This window comes from Artemia sp. Qi Xiang Cuo, chromosome 7 (genome assembly GCF_049724085.1).
Source record: "Artemia sp. Qi Xiang Cuo chromosome 7, ASM4972408v1, whole genome shotgun sequence".
NCBI lineage: Eukaryota > Metazoa > Arthropoda > Branchiopoda > Anostraca > Artemiidae > Artemia > Artemia sp. Qi Xiang Cuo.
Window position 1 is genome coordinate 45,013,903 of NC_142800.1, and position 18,411 is coordinate 45,032,313.

At 35.4% G+C, this 18,411-nt stretch overlaps 2 protein-coding genes and 1 pseudogene across 2 annotated transcripts in view; 2 read left to right on the top strand and 1 right to left on the bottom strand.

Moving 5' to 3' along the window:
• Positions 1-377: 377 nt before the first annotated feature.
• LOC148950329 (U2 spliceosomal RNA) lies at positions 378-542 on the bottom strand (annotated as a pseudogene).
• A 12,711-nt stretch (positions 543-13,253) lies between these two features.
• Positions 13,254-13,886, top strand: LOC148950330 (uncharacterized). The gene has a single exon (XM_089091839.1). The coding sequence runs from the start codon at positions 13,254-13,256 to the stop codon at positions 13,884-13,886; it is 633 nt and encodes a 210-aa protein (XP_088947965.1).
• A 3,047-nt stretch (positions 13,887-16,933) lies between these two features.
• oaf (BRICHOS-like domain-containing protein out at first) overlaps positions 16,934-18,411 on the top strand; it is a 37,082-nt gene continuing 35,604 nt past the window's right edge. Inside the window, exon 1 of the mRNA XM_089092304.1 lies at positions 16,934-17,092. Coding sequence (XP_088948430.1) covers positions 16,991-17,092 — 102 coding nt within the window. The 5' untranslated portion in view covers positions 16,934-16,990. The remainder of the gene's footprint in view (positions 17,093-18,411) is intronic.

An 18,411-nucleotide genomic window follows, 5' to 3' on the forward strand; every position in this document is an offset into this window, starting at 1 on the left:
TACACTGTCTGCTTGTATTGGCGGGAGTACTGTCCGCTTGAAACTGTTATAGCTATATGGGGGGACACTGCGCTTGGAATCGTTATAGCTCTATGGGGAGACACTGCGCTACCTTATATTATAGCTATATGGGGGGACACTGTGCTACCTTATATTATAGCTATACTACTCTCGGGGTCCCTTGCCTTCTACCCACGTATGTCTTTGGTCTTCAGTTTTTGACACGCTCTAATTGTCCTTTTAGCATATCTGGTTATATGCTTTTTCACCATCAACTTTTTTAATTTATATATAATTTTCCTCCTTTTTTTCAGATGAAAAAATATGATTTTCAATATATTCAAGGGCTAGGACAATACAAGTGTGGTTTCTATTAAATTTGAAGAGCGCATAAATCACATAATTGATTTGGGCTCATGGAGGGAACGGAGCAAGCCCCGACATCCCTCTGGTCTCCAAATATCAGTTTAATTTTCTGGGGTCCATGTAGGGAACGTATCAGATATTAAGCTGATAAGAACAGATACTACAGGAGTAGTCATTATTGCGCTAACCGAAGAACTGGTAACATCCTGTTCGCAAGGTCTTTTGAAGAAAGAACATTTTATATAAGCAGAAACCCCTAAAGCCAACTATTACTACGACTAAACCTAAGACCGTGGTAATGGCGCTAACAGCCACTCCAAGTTTGCCCAATGGCATCAATACTCGAGTTAAGAGATTAACAGTGAGATTGCATGTTTTGGAACCCACCTCCGTTATTTTTTTTCGATTTTGAAGAAGCTCACTAGAGGATGCTCGTTATAACCAAATATTTAACTTTTACATTCTTCTTTCTTTGTAAGTAGTAATTCATAAGGGTCTTAAGCTTATTCGGCTATACCATAGTCCCATGGGAATGGCTACTTTTCTTATGGATGAATAAGTGAAGGTTATATTTAGCAATACAGAAAATTGTGATGTTTAGTAAATGGATTCAAGTTAAAAGACAAATGTCGAAATACAAAAAGAATAGCGTCTTACAGCAGGATTCGTATTGGGTAGACATGATAATATTTTCTTTCAGGTAAAATTAAGTGAAGGATATTTATAGTCCGCAGGTGGCGTTTGTTTGAAATGAGTACTACTACTACTACTACTAACAACTCACCGGAGCACAAAGCCGCCTGAGGCCAACACAGCTACGCAATTAGCGTGCGTATACTTACTCTGGGACGAGATTTCATGTCCTTGGTAAAAACCTGCCAAACACCGTGTTCATCTAATTACTCCGGGACGAACATCGTAAAAACCTACCAAACACGTAATACTAGTCATATAATGATATATAATATGGTGAGAACAGCCAAAAGGTCTAAATCATCTCAGTAGATACTAATGGGACATCATTTATCCATCAGTATTACTTGTAAGATACCTTAGCTATGAGGCCATAGCAGCCAGATTTAATATAAGGAGTGATTTTCAATGTAATTCATATTAGTAAGAGAATCGAATTCAAAGATAAAATATTTTGTTTATGCTCTATTATTTGACAAGATATTAGCAAAAATTAGTGCTATGTTTACGCTATTAGAAGTGGATGGTGGATCTGGTACGAGCAATGATACAAAGGTGAGATTACCAAACGTAGCAGTAGAAATTAAAAGAGGATCTATATTAAGCCTTGAATGGGATCATACGTATGCAAGATATTTGATATCATTGAGCAAATTTAAATCGGAGGAGCACTAATGCTTTGAAGCGAAACTTGATATAGTGCATATAAATAGACTTCAAGCTGCTTAAAATACAATAGTGAAATATATTGAGGAGAATAAGGTGTGTCAGTGATTATTGTTGTTATTGTACTTTTATATAGTAAAAATGCTTCTAAATCGAAAATTTATTTTATAGTTGGTTACCGAATATTCTTGAAGTAGAAAGAATCCTAGTTAGTCTAAGTTGGTTGTGAGAGTGTGATGATTACAAAAAATGACTGAACTTGAGAAAGAGAAAATTATACAGAATCTTGTGACGATGGAAAAATGTTTGATCCTAGATGATGATTTTCTGGAGTTATCTTTTCAAAGGAAATTATTTTCTCGAAGAATACTTGACGATATACTGAAAAATGATTCTCCATCATTGGACTGTTTTGTGAAACAGTTACTTCGTGGTCCAAACGCATTTACACAATTTATTGACATATTAATCGAAACAAAACAAAATGGTATTGTGGATTTGGTCTGATGATTTTTAATGAGAATAATAAATCTAGAATTTAGAAGATCCCTTTCAAACAGGTTTTATGATACCAAATGATTACTCCTCTTTCTCTCCCTCTCAACTTCTCGATTTTATGTCAGTTTCATTTTGGCGGTGAGAGTGTCAACACATGAAAAAGGCTCTATACATGGCCACTATGCATGTATACACTGGGCAGCTGGTCCTCATTTTAGAATTGTATAATGATTGACGAGTATGATGAAAAGTGTAGATTATGTAACCCGTTTAAATTGCATATGGGATACGCAGTACAAATTAAAGGCTGTAATTCATGTTCTTGAAGAGATTTGTGACTCTAACCCTAGAGGACATCTATGCTCCAATTGTCACTATGATAAATGTGGTCAGTGGGAGAATACCTATCCTGGTATGATTAGAAGGAATCCTAAACAAGATTTTAGTTTATTTCTAAGAGACTATAATCTTCGAGGTTTTAAATTGTTTCGGGAGGAAGAACCAGGTCAACGATTCAACTGTTAGAATAACAAAAGAATGTGGTTTCTGCGTCATCGTTGTGGAGATAATGCCTACAATGATTGTAAGCCTACTGATTTTTATTTGGCTGTTACACATGTGATTCACAATGTGATTCACAATTTGAAAACACTGTATGTGATGTTGCTTCAAATAAGCAAATTGAAACACGTGAATTTTGTAATATGATTGAAAATAATATCATTGACTATACAAAGAGATATAATAAGAGTGAAGATACATTGTACTGTAAAAAATGTGACCCTGACATTGCAGCACAGGATCAATATACAGCGAACTCAGATGATCTACCAGCATTAGTTGTTCTCGACAGTTACCTATACGTAAAAGAAGAAATCTAAAGAGGAGAATAAAGTAATTTTTTATGTATATACATTATTTTTATTAATAAACAATTTTACATACATTTTTAGAATATTTTATTCGTAGTGCACTAAAATCATTATTATACAGCTATGCAAATATATTTTCCACTATGCAGTCATTCAGACAAGGATTGTTAACGTAAATAGTGAGAAACTGGTTGTAAGCATAGCCACGACATCTGAAAATGAAATACAGTAGTGCATGAAATCCACAGATTTTAGTCGTTAAATCCTGCACTCTCATCTGGTTTTGAATAATAGTTTTCCCACTGCTTTCAAAAAAGTTGTTGATGTGTCGGGTGTAAAATGTATATGATAGGCCAAGAGGATCAAAAAATTTTATATTCTTAGTGTTTTGAAGGATGCATAGCCAATGACCTGTCATTACGGTCGATGGAAAACTATTAAAAATGATTATGGAATAGTTAACAAATTGAATTTTTTCAAGAAAGTCCGATGGTATACAATAGGATTTGTATTTGGACATGTATAAATCAATATTAAATACGCTGATTATTTGATTTGTGTTCATGGTGCTAGGTCTAGTAGAACACTGCCATCAGGGGTGATTTCCAAATAAGTTTCGAATTGAATCAGTGATATTAACGTAATACTTTCAGTTAAAGCATCGGGAAATGTGAACTCTAAACGTACATTCCCTGTCCATACAATACTCATATCTTGAGTGTCTGATAAGTCCAAAACAAATAAACGATGATTTTTTGAAACATTGAATTGGTTATTTCATTTTCAAATAGCTGTCCATCATGATCTAGGGGTTGCATAGTCAATTCATACAGAGTTCTAAGGGATTTTTTATCAAATGGTAAATGCTACAAGGGAGTTCCATTCACTTTACACACAAGGCAAGATAAAAAAAATTAAAATCGTGGGGAGGTGCAGTCCAGGATCCAAAGGCACTAAAACTCTTCACAAAAGCCAAAACGAGTTTTGAGGAAATTTCTCCATTGATAAATGACGAATTGGTGTAACTACGACTACCAGTGACAATGTGACGTTGATCGGTGACTGTATGGGGAACAAGAAGTTTGATATTGTTACCACTGGCTCTCAGTTTTTCCACTGCCCATGCAATAGAGCTCATAACATTTTATTTTCGAACATGAAGAATTGCTGAAGTGATATTGACATTTGTTTCAGGTGCTGTAATAAGTGTTTTTCTCAAAATGAAACAGGTAGGAGCTAGTTGTAACTTTATGTCAATCTCAACATTTGGGGACAACCATTGAGATATATTAAATATTTAATGATTTAATTTTCCAACTAAAAAATACTCTTAGGTCACTGCAGTAGTTAACTCACCGTCAGAATCAACATTCGATCTATATTCATTGCCCAATACCTGTCATCTCATATCCTTGTATGACTTTGGAGTCATCAACATAAATTGTATGTAGCTTGCATGGTTTGATAAATTATTGCTAGTGCTCACCATTGTTCCATTAATGAATACATTAATTCGTTTGAACAAGTTGTTTAGAATACAGTTCTTTTAAGGATAGACCATAGGTAGTGATGGGAATTTGATTGTCAGACCTTTTCTTCACCACGACATTTAAATCAATAAATGTAGATGATAAATCAATGAAATAATCTTCATTGGAAAATATCTGAAAGTGTATATTTTCCGACCGGGGTTGTTGAAGATGAAATTGTTCATAGTAGCCATACTTGAAACAGACATCAATATTTCCAGCATTGAATAGATTCAGTGACCAGGTGATCGATGGATGTGATTCTTTGTGTGGGAGATACGTCATCTAAAAAAAGAAATCCTTCTTTGACCTAACAATCTATTTCTTTTCCTTCTTATTTTCTTCCTTTTTTCTTCAAAGTCGTTGCTGATGTCTTTCGCTTCCCACCTGGGTCGAGACTGATGACTGAATGATGATCACGCACCCTTTTTAATTCCTTCTCATTTTGATGATAGATTTTTGCTGACCCATTTTGTAGCAAATACAATATATTTTCTGGCAAGAGGTAGTGCAGAACGAAATAGCCTAGGAAACCAACTACCAAGAACATAGCCATACATTGTAGTACGCCCCTTGTAATAGTTCAATCTCTGATCTATTCGACGAAAACTCAAAGCACCAGCATAACAATCACTGTCAGGACAGACAAATGGAATTCTTTTATTATTCATATTAAACAACGGGTCAAAAATGACATGTAATGACGCACAATCCCTTTCTTATTGCTAAAAGATCTCCGATTTCACTTCTCAGTGTTAACTGGCAGAGTTCCAAACACGAAGTGTCTACGGGAACATACTGAGATGTCTTGTATCATAGTGGTGAACATTGTTTTCAATGTCTTTCCTCTCTAGAACACGTAGAAGGGGGGCATTTGAATTACCAAGTCTCGACGGTTCCACAAATGCACTTTAAATAAATATACAACTGTCCGACGAGAAACTAGGTGCATAGTCTGCATAGATAAAATGTTCGTTGCTACAGAAATTTTCTGCTTTAATAATGCGATCTTTAAAACCAAGAACCTCAAGTAAATTCTCATTGAGGAAATGGACTGGAAATGGATTGGTAATATATATTCTCCTTTGTTCTTTCGAAGATTTGAAAGAAAAACATCTTTTTTTTCGACCTGCAATATTTTGTTGATAACTCGAAACAGCTCGCGCATATTGCTGCATTCCCTGTAAGGTACGGTAGCAATAGGGTAATCATCAGAGTCAAAATTTGCCACCCCACCATCATTACCAAAGTCAAAGGGTCTTATTTTAATCTCATAAGGGGTATCCTTTCTTAGAACATCATATGTATTCTTAATAATACAATCGACGAGAGCAACTTCATATCTACCTTCAAATTCGATGGTAGGGCATAGTTTAGTCCAAAAATCACTCGTTTTATTCAAATAATCACAGAGATGATGACATGCATTGGTTATTAATTTCTCAGAGAAATCATTGAACATAGTTTATGTCTTCAACGCCTACCTAAAAATCAAAATCAGATTTACATCCTAGACAACGAACAAGCAACTGTTTCTTGCCCTTTTTTGTATGGCTTTTTAATATCTTTTCAATTTGATAGATTTCACTATTATTTTTAACTTTTTGTAATTCATAGTCATAAAAAATACCGAGAATCTCTTCATCTTTGGTGTCTCTTATACGATAAGTAATGGGTTTAATGTTTATGATTTTTGACGCTTTAAAAGGCACTTTAGTAATTTTCCTTTTCAAAAATATTAGTTGTTCTGTTAATTTGAACAGTATCACCAACATTTAATTTTTGTTCACAACCTTTTCATTGGAATATTGTTTAAGAACAGTGCCAAGTGTATTATGTAAAGAAAGAAAAACGAGCAAAAATGGGGTTTTTATAGGCCAAATGAAGATACTGAAAGAACGAAGCGAATATTTCGAGAGGACAAACGCCTCTCTTCTTCAGTGCGAAACGAAACGATGTATCAATAAAAGCCAAAAATTAAAAGAATTAAAACCAACTACCTAACAACCATAAAAGCGAGTTATTCGCCAATATCCGCGATTTGCACAAAATCCAAAAAATATGAACTGAAATTATGAATTAAGAAATTATCTAAGTGTATTATGATCACCTCGATGAGCTTCCTGAGGGCTAACGTTCGACAATGATCAATGACGTCGTTGACTATAAATTTGCACGATTTTATCTAAAACAAGAATAAAAGCAGCCACATTTTTCAATGTTAAATGTCTTGAAATTAAATGTTGAATAGTTCTTATCAATATTTCGGCCAATGCAGCCTTTACAGGACTGTGACTATGAAAGAGCATTGCATTATATTTCAATAGTACCTTTTCTAAATGTGGATTAACAAACTCACTGCAACGGTTCATTTGAATATCTCATAACAATCTTCTTCAGGAACACTTTCTATAGCCTGGACAACTTCAACACCTTTTTTGTCCGCAATGGAATAGCATATGCATAGCGACTATAAACATTGATTGCAAGTAGAATGTATTTGTACGGTGTATTGTGACGCCTTTGAATCTCATCTAGAGTTAAGAGATCTACTTGCATTATATACAGTGGGAAAAATGCTTTAGTTTTTGGATAATGATTACCACAAACCCTATGATTTCGATGTAGATTGTAACTTGATTCAGTTTGTAGATATTCTTGTGCAGTTTTGATGCCAACACCAGTGGCTTTGGAAAGTGTGTTGAGGGAACTTAAACGTCCCAGCTCACCAATATTTTCATAAACCTGTTTCAAAACTTCAATCATTTTGAACGCAAATACGTAAAGTAATATCCGCTATCCTTTTGCATACTGGTAGGTGGCGATGGTGATGACGATGAATTTTATCAATACGTATTCCCTTTTTTCTAGTTACCACCGGTGTCGTCATCAAATCAATGTTTTTACTCTGTGTGCTAGTATTCTCCAAGACTGATTTCAAATCTTCTTATGTTTCTTCTTATTTTTGTGTTGTTGATGATGGTGATGGACTATGTTTTTGTAATTTCTTTGGAATTTGCTTATTGATAATAAGACTTTTTGGGAAGTTTAATGTATTTGAAAAGTTGTCCACCGCAATAGCACATGATGAACAACGATATTCTGTTTCGGATTAAGGTCGGCAATAAGTTTTTGCTTTGAAGGTGCCCAGTGCATACTCCATTCTCTACTAAAGATAAAATATATGAATTCAAAGAGTCCTTAGTCACCGGTCTATTTCTGGACGGGAAAACAAAATCCTTTACCGAGTCATGGAGTTCCATCAGTATTTCACAATCAATTTCAAAAAACCATATTTGCGATCCATTCTCCTCAACGGTGGCAATATTGGGAAAATTTGAAGCACAAGGAATGTTAAGCCATTTGTAATTACCACACGGTAAACAGTAGTGGGATATTGCCAACTGATAAAGGGAATTCATATAAAAAAAAACTGCACCATACTTTTCACTACTGCTATTTTGTCTAGTCGGATCAGTTTTCAAGATACGGTCCCCGTGGAAAACATACCCACCCCACATTGATCTTTCTACAAATAGATGCTGATCCACGTCGTCGATCATACTTACTTCTTCTTTGCTGGTTTTTAGAATTAAATCAATCACCAGATGAGGAAATGAAAAACAATAGCCCAGATCCAACCCAAATTCCAAATAGATTTTATCCGTGTTCTTACAGACAATGTCCAATAGATTCAATACATCACTATCCAAGTACATCTTACAATAACCCCACATATTTTTACAATCTCCCTTTGCCCAAACCCTCTTGGAAAATTCTTAGTCGGCAGTGGTGCATTGACTATCAGTAAGTGAATTATAAAATACTTCAATAGGTGGTAATGACACCTCATTTTTTTCGAGTTGGAGTTGTAGTAATCATATGCGTATATGCCCTTACATATTAATAAATAATACATTTCATCATCAAGGAAGCACTGTTTAAGGAGGTGAAACTATCAAAATTTTTGCTTTTCTGTACCTGAATCGATTGGCTTAGGGATTTGGGGGAAAAACGAAAGGAGTCTAAAAACGGATTTTTTTCAGTCAAGTATGACCATTATCTACTGTTTTCCATTTGAATTCAAAGAGCAGCAACTTCTCAGATGATTTTGGTACGATATTACAGGAAAAGAACAATCTAGCCATGCGTCATCTACAACTCCACCCTTCTGCATACGTGCCAACACTGGCAAAAGAAACTTCAAATCGTAATTGGCATTGTGTATAAAACAGGTATAAAATACTACTAACTAACGTTTATATTACATAACTGATGGGCCACCCCCGAAATTTACTCCCACCGAATGAAACTTCCTGCCAAAAATGATCTTGGTCGATTACTTTCCTCTTGCCCCCTTTCCCCTTACCTCCTTTACCCTCATCAAATTCTCCCTTAAAAACACAACATATTTGCTGATTTTTAATGGCCAACATGTCCTCTGGTGATACAATCATTGAATAATGTGTATGGCGCAACCATGAAATTTCCTCATTTTTCTGTTATAATAAGTTTATTCGAGGCTGTGCACATAATATTCTCCCCGCACAATGTCTCAACTACATCTAACACTTGCATGATATTAATAGAGTCTCTTTGGGCGTGGGCTTAATAGACTCCAATGGATTCAGGTTCCTTAACACGATTTGGATTTGACGAATCGTACAGATCTATGAGTTTGGCTTCGCAGTCTAAAAGATCTTGTTACCCTGTAAGAGTGTATTCTGGAAATTCCCAGAACGCAAGACCGCCGTATTGCCACTAACCGTTTCCATTGACTGGTACCCATGACTTTTACAGTGTCTCATGTGAGGCTTTAGCTTTAAATCACTACGAAATTTTGACAGAAATGGTAGACAATAGTGGCATACACCCCTGTGCCGCTTTTTACCCTCACATAAAAACCTACTTATATCTGTAACTGGATTAAAATGTCCAAATGAATCAGGCTCTGTAGGAGGCGTATATAGAAGCCATACCCAATGCTTTACTGATTCAATGGACGTAGCCCTCACTGGAAATATAACCCGCTTTTTGTTACTGCGGTCACCCTCCACAAATTCTGTTTCATTCTGTAACACCGTAACAACAATCTTTAAATAATTAGCCCGCTAAAAATATCTATCCCCTTGATTGTTACGGGATATTGACCATTTAAACAATTGAAATCTACTTCAGGAAACGTTGACCCCTCCCCATCCCCATTAGATGGCAATTGGTCCAACTTTGTCTTAAAAGCATTATTTTTCAGGGGATGGAAGGCTGCGGTAAGGAAAACATATTTGAAACACTGTAGCCTTGTATCGAAACATATTCTTTGCACACCTTGACATTTCTCCAAATCTACTGTTATTTTAAAACTATAGGTTCCGGCCCGGCTCCCCCAGCACCTCCTCTTAAAATAATTTTGTTGATTTGCATATATTTACATTTAAATTCTCTATAAATAAAATCACTGCCTCACTACCCCCTGATTATAATTATCTAATTTAGCCACTATGGTATTGATCCATTCCATAAATATATTTTCATAGTTTTCCAAATGCGGACGAATTGGTAGCATCTCAGTATGCACATATTTTAAATAAGCATCGCCCGCATTTTCATTTATATAAAAAAGTTCTAGTGCTATTGATGCTTTTAAACGGCTCCTACCACCCCTCTTCCTTATCTGTTGTTCAAGAAGGGCTCGAATATTATTCACGTGGGAATTTAAAATAGCCAGGGGATCTGTTAAAATTTCCTCGGACATCAAAGAATTAAACAGACCCCCAAAAACGTCTGCATAAACATTGATATTGTGCTAGGAAGAGTTTGATAAATAAAAATCTGGTAATTTAATTGTTGTTGATGGTGGTGAGGTTTCAACGCCAGCACCACTCTGTTCACCTTCAAACGCAATAAGAGGGATGGGGCGTTCAGTAAAATCGCCCAAGTCACTGAGCATAACTTCCAATGTGTTACGACTAATTTGATCCGCTATGACAAATTTATTTTGATCTTCAAGTGTACTTGCTGGAACTGGGATGATACAATTACTTGATTTTAAACTATTAAGATAATAAGAAGATTCAATCTCTGATGAAACGCATATCATAAAATTTAGCATAAACTCAAAGAGCCATTGCTGGTTCTATTTTTTTATCAACAAATTTACTTAAAATTGTATTCATAGATCCATTTTAATTGGATGGCCCCGCATGAGGAACAACATTAGGTCACCGGTGGAGTTTGGATTGGCCATACCTTCATTTTCTTGCTCCTGGGTCTTAGATATGCCTATAATCTCAACATTGAGGGTGAATTTTGTTGGCGGCACATACATAATAACTGATGGTGCGGAGCAGTTTATTGAACTGATCAAGTCTTGTTACTGTATGTCGGAATTTGATGTGACGTCATCTCCCATCTTTATCCTCTTTTGGTTAGGATATTCTGCAGAATTCTCCTTAAATAAGAATTTAATTTGAGTTTTTCATTAAATAAAAGCTACTTACTAATAGTTGACCCATGATGCCAAATAATACCAAAGTTAGCCTTAAGGAAGAACTACGACACAATCAAGAAGGTAAATTTACAGTTTATTAATTTTATCGTTTGGTCAAATTTGAACACAAACTTGAAATCCATTTTAACACTAATTCCAAATATGTAATTATATATATCGATAATTATACATATCCATATCGATAATAATTATACATATCGATTTATGTATAATTAAATTAAAAATAGCCCCAGAATTAAAAAAATAGCTGAATTTAGCACTTGTTCACGGATGCCTACCGTCTCCCTTTCCAATCACTTTCCAAATAGTACCTAGTCATTACATGAGCTCAGCCTCTTATTCTGAGCAAATTTCAGTAATTTTGTAGGTTTCAGATATTTGTAACTTTTTCTCAGTAATAGTTGAACTATGATGCAAAATATTGCCTAAGTTAGCTTTAAGGATAAGGAAGAACTGGGACACAATCTAGAAGGTAAATTCACAATTTATAATTTTTTCGCTTGGCCAAACTTGAACACACCACCTTAAATACGGTTGAACGCCTATTCCAAATATGTAAGTCGATATGGGGGAGGGGGCAGCAAAGGGTTTACTTACTTTGATCAAATGTTTCGCTTTGACTCGGATTTTTTTTGCTTATATTTGAGTCATGAGGGGTCGCTGTAATTAATTTTTCCCTGGCACCACCAACTCTAGGAAGAGCTCTGATTAAAGCAATCCAATCTATCTTAAGCACCTTACATGGCTAGTCACGCCGAAAGATGGCTCTATGTTACGGTATTCTTATGCCCCTCCGAGTCATTGTAATATTGACCACCGACATTAAAAATTAGCTGAATTTAGCACTTGTTCACGGATTCCCACCGTCTTTCTCTCCAATCACTTTCCAAAAAGTACCTCTCTTTAATTCAGCCAAACAAGAAAGACTTTAAAGAGAAGGAAACGGAGGTAGTGATTTTTGCAGTGACTTTGTTTGTAGTGATTTTCGTTCTTTTCAAGCTTGATTTGCATATTCAATTTAAGTTTCACTCGTTTTAGGATTTAATTATTCATTTACATTAATGTCTATTGAATGTTTGTTTGCATTGATTGTTTATTTAATTTCTGTTCGTTTTAAGTTGCATTTACACTGCAATAGCAAAATATTTGTTTTCGTTTTAAGATTCATTTTCATATTCAATCGAAGCATTACTCGCTTTAAGATCTATTTATGCATTTATATTATTACTTGTTGTATATTTTTTGCTATGATTGTTTATTTAATTTCTGTTCGTTTCGGGTTTCATTTATTCTTTAATAATAATTTCTGGTCGTTTTGAGTTTGAATACTAACAGGTATTTGTATCTGCTGAGCTTAAGTTTAAAATAGCCTTTACTTTTATTTGAAAAACTTATTTTTCGGAAAGTTTCTTTAATTAATACCTTACAAGGATAAAACCTTTGCTAAAGCTCTTCTATCAACAGAATCAAACGGTTGATCATAAAATAAAACTAAGAACCAAAGGTGTTTGACAACACAGGGACTTCTCAATTATTAACCTAAGAGTGAAAATTTGATCGACACATCCTCTACCTTTTCTAAAACCGCACTGCTCTTCTCTAAAAACTTTGTCTACAGTATATCTTAGTCAAAAAAGTATCATATTACTAAGTAATTTGCTACCTACAGAGACCAGACTAATGCGTCGATAACTACCAAAGTCATTCTTATCACGTTTCTTATAAAGTGGCTTAATTAAGGTTTTCTTAAAATCGTGAGGTACTTCCCCTGTTTCAAAAATCATATTCATAATCTTCAGTAACTTATTTCTCACCTCAGAGCCACCATATTTAAGAAACTCATTTACCACACTATAAGCACCTGGAGCCTTATTATTTTGTAATCCTTTTAGTATTGTAGCTAATTCTTCTTCACAAAACAAATTATAAAAATAATAAAAAGAGCTTGACCGTTTGCTTGCGAATTCTATTCGTTCTGCTTTTATAGTGACGCCGTCCGATATTGAGTTTAATCTTTAAAAAATCAAGAACAAATCTTCTGCCAGTGTTGATTTAATATCTGCTATACACTTTGAACATAGTAGCAGTCTTTTGTCGTAGCATCTTTCGTTACCTTTTTCAATGTCTATTTCTTCTGTTATTGTACCTCAACAGTTTTGTATAGGCCAGATTAAGCCTATACCAAAAAAAGGGGAAAACGAGCTCGAAGATTCTCGATCGTATCGGCCTATAACCGTCTCAAGCACAACTTTTAAAATATTTGAATCTATTATTCTTAAAGAAATTTCCCAAAAGTGTTCTGTGCCTGCACATCAGTTCGGTTTTCGCAAAGAACTTAGTCGTGAGCATGCTCTTTTTTCCCTTTTTACGGTTCTTGCAGATGTAGAAGGTTCCAGGGATTTTATTGTTTTATGTGCACTGGAAACTGCCAGAACATTTGATTCGTGTATTTTTGCCCAGATATTGGTAGAAGCTCTAAAGAGAGGTCTTCGATCCATGTATAAACATCTCCGTGCCAAAATGAAGCACGGTTCAGAGCTTTTTAATGTACTAAAAGGCGTTAGACAAGGAGGTCTCACTTCCCCCGCGCTTTTTATTAATTCAGTCATTCCAGCTCAAAGTTCTATTGAGTCCATCTGTATATACGGGGGTTTAGACATCTCTTTACTTAAGTATGCTGATGATATCCTAAATCTGAGTCGCACTTTCTCTGGTTGTGAGAGCACTTTTTCGAAGTTAAAACTAGATTATTAGCAGATTGGTTTAAGTTTTAATGTGGATAAAACTGTAGCTGTCGGTTTCAACCTCAAAGGATACTCTGATAAATCCCTCCAACTTACTGAAACTTGTATCCCCCTCTCTAAAAGTCTTATTTACCTGTGAATGTCCATTGGAAATTCAACTAGGAGACTATTTAGCTTCTAATTAGATATCTTGAAAAAAGACAAGGATAGCTTATGTGTCACTTGTTTCTAATGTTAAATTCATTAGTCGTCTCCCTCTTTCCAAGCATTATAGTAGTCTGACTGCGCCTTATATTCTTTTCATGTCTACCAATTGGCAACTTTTTCCTGCTTCAAAAAAAACTTGTTCACCGTATGTATTTTAAAATGGTTAAATTCCTTTTACATATTCCCTCTTTGATTAGAAACTCTTTTTTGTCCCAAAACTTCAGGTTCATTTTCCCTTCGACAAGTATTGATAAAAGAGTAAAATATTTTCAATCTTCCGCCAGTAAACTAAATTGTGATTGGTCCTCTTTATTTTTATGAGTTTTTTTCTTATGTCTTTTGATTTATTTCTTATCTTGTTGATTATGATATATGATTTGTGATTATGTCTATGATTATTATGATTGTAAAAACTATTTATTTTTGTTCAGTGTATAAGTTTTCTTGTCTTTCTTCTTTTGTTTCTCTTATGTACTCTGTCATTTAGGGGACTTGCGCCCTTTTTTGTTTTGACAGGTTATAAATACATTGAATTGAAAAATCTTCCTTCACCTCCAAGGTATCACAAACTTTTTTATTTTCCTCTATATGTTTTCCTGCAACTCTATCTCGGTTTTTCAAATTCTCAAAATATTCTGCCCCACACAGTGACGGATCCGGGATTTTTTTAGGGGGGGGGGATAGGTTGATCCGATAAACTTGTGTTAGGAGCAAATTTAATTCACGCAATCTTGCATTAATTAAGTAAATTATACTACTATAGACTGCGTTAAGGGGGATGGGCCACCCCCTTCTGGATTTGCCACTGGCTCCACAGTCCATGGGGAGAGGCCTGTAAGTTATGAAATTCACCCATTGTTTACGTATAATATTTGTTATTGGGAAGTATACACACATTGTTTTTGAGGGGGGGGGGTGTGCTTGGCGTGGATACCTATACGGATAATCTTTATTGGGGAGGAACATTTTGGAGGGGGTGAATATTCCAGGAGAAATGTTACGCTGGGGGGATTTGAAAAAATTACTATACGAATTTTTCCTTAATTAACTTACATTCTCTTTGCCAAATTTGTCATTTAGAGATGTTCCGGGGGAATTATCCAAGGGTTTTTTTCCGCATGTTTTGATTTCTGAAAAATAATTTCTACGGCAGGGGGCATTTCTAGAGTGACCAAGAAACTGATTAGAGATTAAAGTCTTATTCAAATAAAAGAATACTGAGGACAATTTTACAGGCTGAATTGTTGCAAGCACTTTTACAGGAAGGGGGATTCTCAGCGATGATGGAACTGTCTGGAAAGGAATCTAAAGGGGATGCACCACACGTTGGATGACATTTCCATGGAGGAGTTTTTCGTCAGGGGAGGGTTATGATTGGAGACGGTGGGCATCCGTGAAAAAGTGCTAAATTGAGAGAGGAATTTGGGAAAATATTTGGGAGCGCCAAGTGACCAAACAATTAGAAAATTTTGTGAAAAATTGAAATTTTCTCAGAGTGCGGGGCCCAGCTTAGGCAATGAATAGGTACTAGTTGGAAGATGAATATGGCTTTAAGCAATTATTTCTCTGTTATTTCAAGCAAGTTAATGGTCCTCTGTCAATTTTAAATTCTTGGCCTACCTTCTTAAGACCATAGGCGGGCGTGCCTTGCTTGCCTCTCATTCCAGGCAATCTAACGGCCCTATGTCAATTTAAATTCTTGGTCAACCTTCCTCAGACTCTAGGTAGGCTTTCGTGCCTTTCCGAAAACTAACAAACAGGTATTTTTCCAATAAGATATGTCATACTTGCTACCGCCATTTACCCATTTAAACATTTGTCTCTCAATTACTTGGACTATCTGTCTTGGTTTTTCTTTCTACTGTTAGCCATGTCTTGATGCCTACTGCAAAATACTTAATTTTCAATTCAAGGGCGATGGCGATTTTCAAGAGTGAGTCAGTTTTACTGGCATTATTTGAAAAACGAGCAAATTTTATTCCATATAGGGAATGATGCCCCCTGCTCAATACTTTGCTCCTTACGCTAAAGTTTGCCTGTTTGTCCCAACGTCTTAAGAGCGTCTACTAAAACACGGGGGCCGTTTAATTAGAATAGGAAGCTTTTTTAAAATTGCTAATAGCTTCATCGTAAAGAATAAGGTATTGAGGAAGGGATAACCATTCATCTACGGAACAAATCTGCCAAAATTAATATGAAAAGTTTGTTTTACTTTTCATATACGGTGAAACAAATTCGAGCCTGCATTAGTTGAAAAACGTTCAGAAATTAAATAAAACAAACACGTTTTTTAACTGAAAGCAAGGAGCGACATTAACAATTAAAACGAACAGTAATTATTTCGTATATGAAGGGGGTTTTCCCTCCTCAACACCTCGTTCTTTACACTAAAGTTTTTATTGTTTTAAAATGTAGCCTAGAGTTATGACAAAGAGTCCATTTTAGCGTAAAGAGTGAGGCGTTGATATGGAATTATTTCTGTTTGTTTTAAGTTTTAATGTCGCTCCTTACCTTCAGTTAAAAAAAAACTTGTTTTTTTATTATTTAATTGCAAAAAAGGGTCCGGTATCTGGGTTCCTTTTGGCTAAGTATGATGATGTTACTGCGTGCTAGAAACCTGAGAAAACTGAGGATAGACAAGTACAAGCACCAAATCGATTAAGACCAAAAAATTATTTCAGTTGAACTTCTGTATTACATATGTTTTATCTGTGACACTAACTATATGACAAGGCACTTCTGAGGTGTTTTCGCTGAGTATAAAGAGATTTTTAGTTGTTTTTTTTTTTATCCAAAAAATAGTCTTTTGATAAAAGAGAAAAAGTAACATAGTTTATACGTTTAAAAAATGTCAATGTGCTACGTTTAAGACTTGTCCTTATAACTAGAACAATTTTCTCTAAGGTTATGATAAAAAGGGGCATTTCAAATTACCTCATTAGAGTGATTGGCATACATTTGCTGATATCATCCACCAATGCGCAATTGAGTATTAATGTCAGGTTAAAGGTTTGTACTACCACTAACAACTCACCACAGCATTAAGCCGCCTGAGGCCAACACAGCCATGCACGCCCCCCTCCACCCCAATCTATTCAAAGCCTCCCTTTTCACACCCTCCCAGGAAGTTTTAATTTCCTTTAAATATTTCTTCATGACATCCTCCCACCCCAGACAAAGACAACCTGCTTTCCATTTAGCCCTAGATGGTTGGCCAAAAAGCACACTCTTTGGTAATCTATCATCCTTAATTCACACAGCATGCTCTATCCACCTCAACCTTTCTTTCATTATAGCCCTGGAAAGCAGTATTGATCCACATTTTTCATGCAGCTTACTATTTGAAATAGGCTATGGGTAAATTTCTACTTTAGCTACTTTTGGCCTTCTTGGAAAGGGGTTAGCTTAGGAAAATGAAACTTTCAGGGATGGGTCCACAGGCTAAAGTTTGTCCTGGGAAGGTATTTTGAAGTATGCTTTTTGTAGCACCAATACTTCAGAGCCATATTTGACCAGTATCATTACTGTAGCTTCTAATATTCTAAACTTGGTTTGTAGACTTATCTTCCTATTCTTCCAAACCTTTTTGGGTAAAGTTCTACGAAATCATATTATTGAGTTAGGACAAAAGTGAATACACCATTCAATGCCTTTTTTTATGCTGATTACAAATATAATAAGATTTTATAGAGGAAATGAGTGTCTGCCCCCCCCCCCTATATAGGCCAATTCAGGGTTAGGTTAGGTTGGGTTAGGTTAAGTTAGGTATAGCCTATATCGGGGGGGGGGGCTGAAATTCATTTCCGATAGAAATGCTTATTATATTTGTAATCAGCATAAAAAAAGGCATTGAATGGTGTATTCACTTTATTCCTAACTCAATAATAGGATTTGGCAGAACTTTACCCCTTTTTGAACTGTGAAAAAACACCCTGAGCCTTGGCTATTCTACTTTAACATCTTCACTGCTCCCATCATCTTTACTAATAATATGCTACTAGCAAGGTAAGTGAAGCTGCCCACCTGATCAATTTTTTCATTACCCAACATCACCTTTTCATTGTCACTTATTCCTAGCCTTAGTGACATAGTCTTCTTAACATTAATTTTTGAACCTATTCTAGCACTCTGAACTCACAAAACCTCTAAAAGTTCACTCATTTTGTTTGCTCTGTCATCTTATTATTTTATAAATTCATGAATTTATTAGAAAAACTGGGAAATCAATGTCAAATTAGCAAATTAGCCATCTGGTGGTATCCCAGGGGAAATTACATTTTGAGCTCTTAATGGGCTAAAGTGGTTTAAATCAGCCCAGACAACCAAAA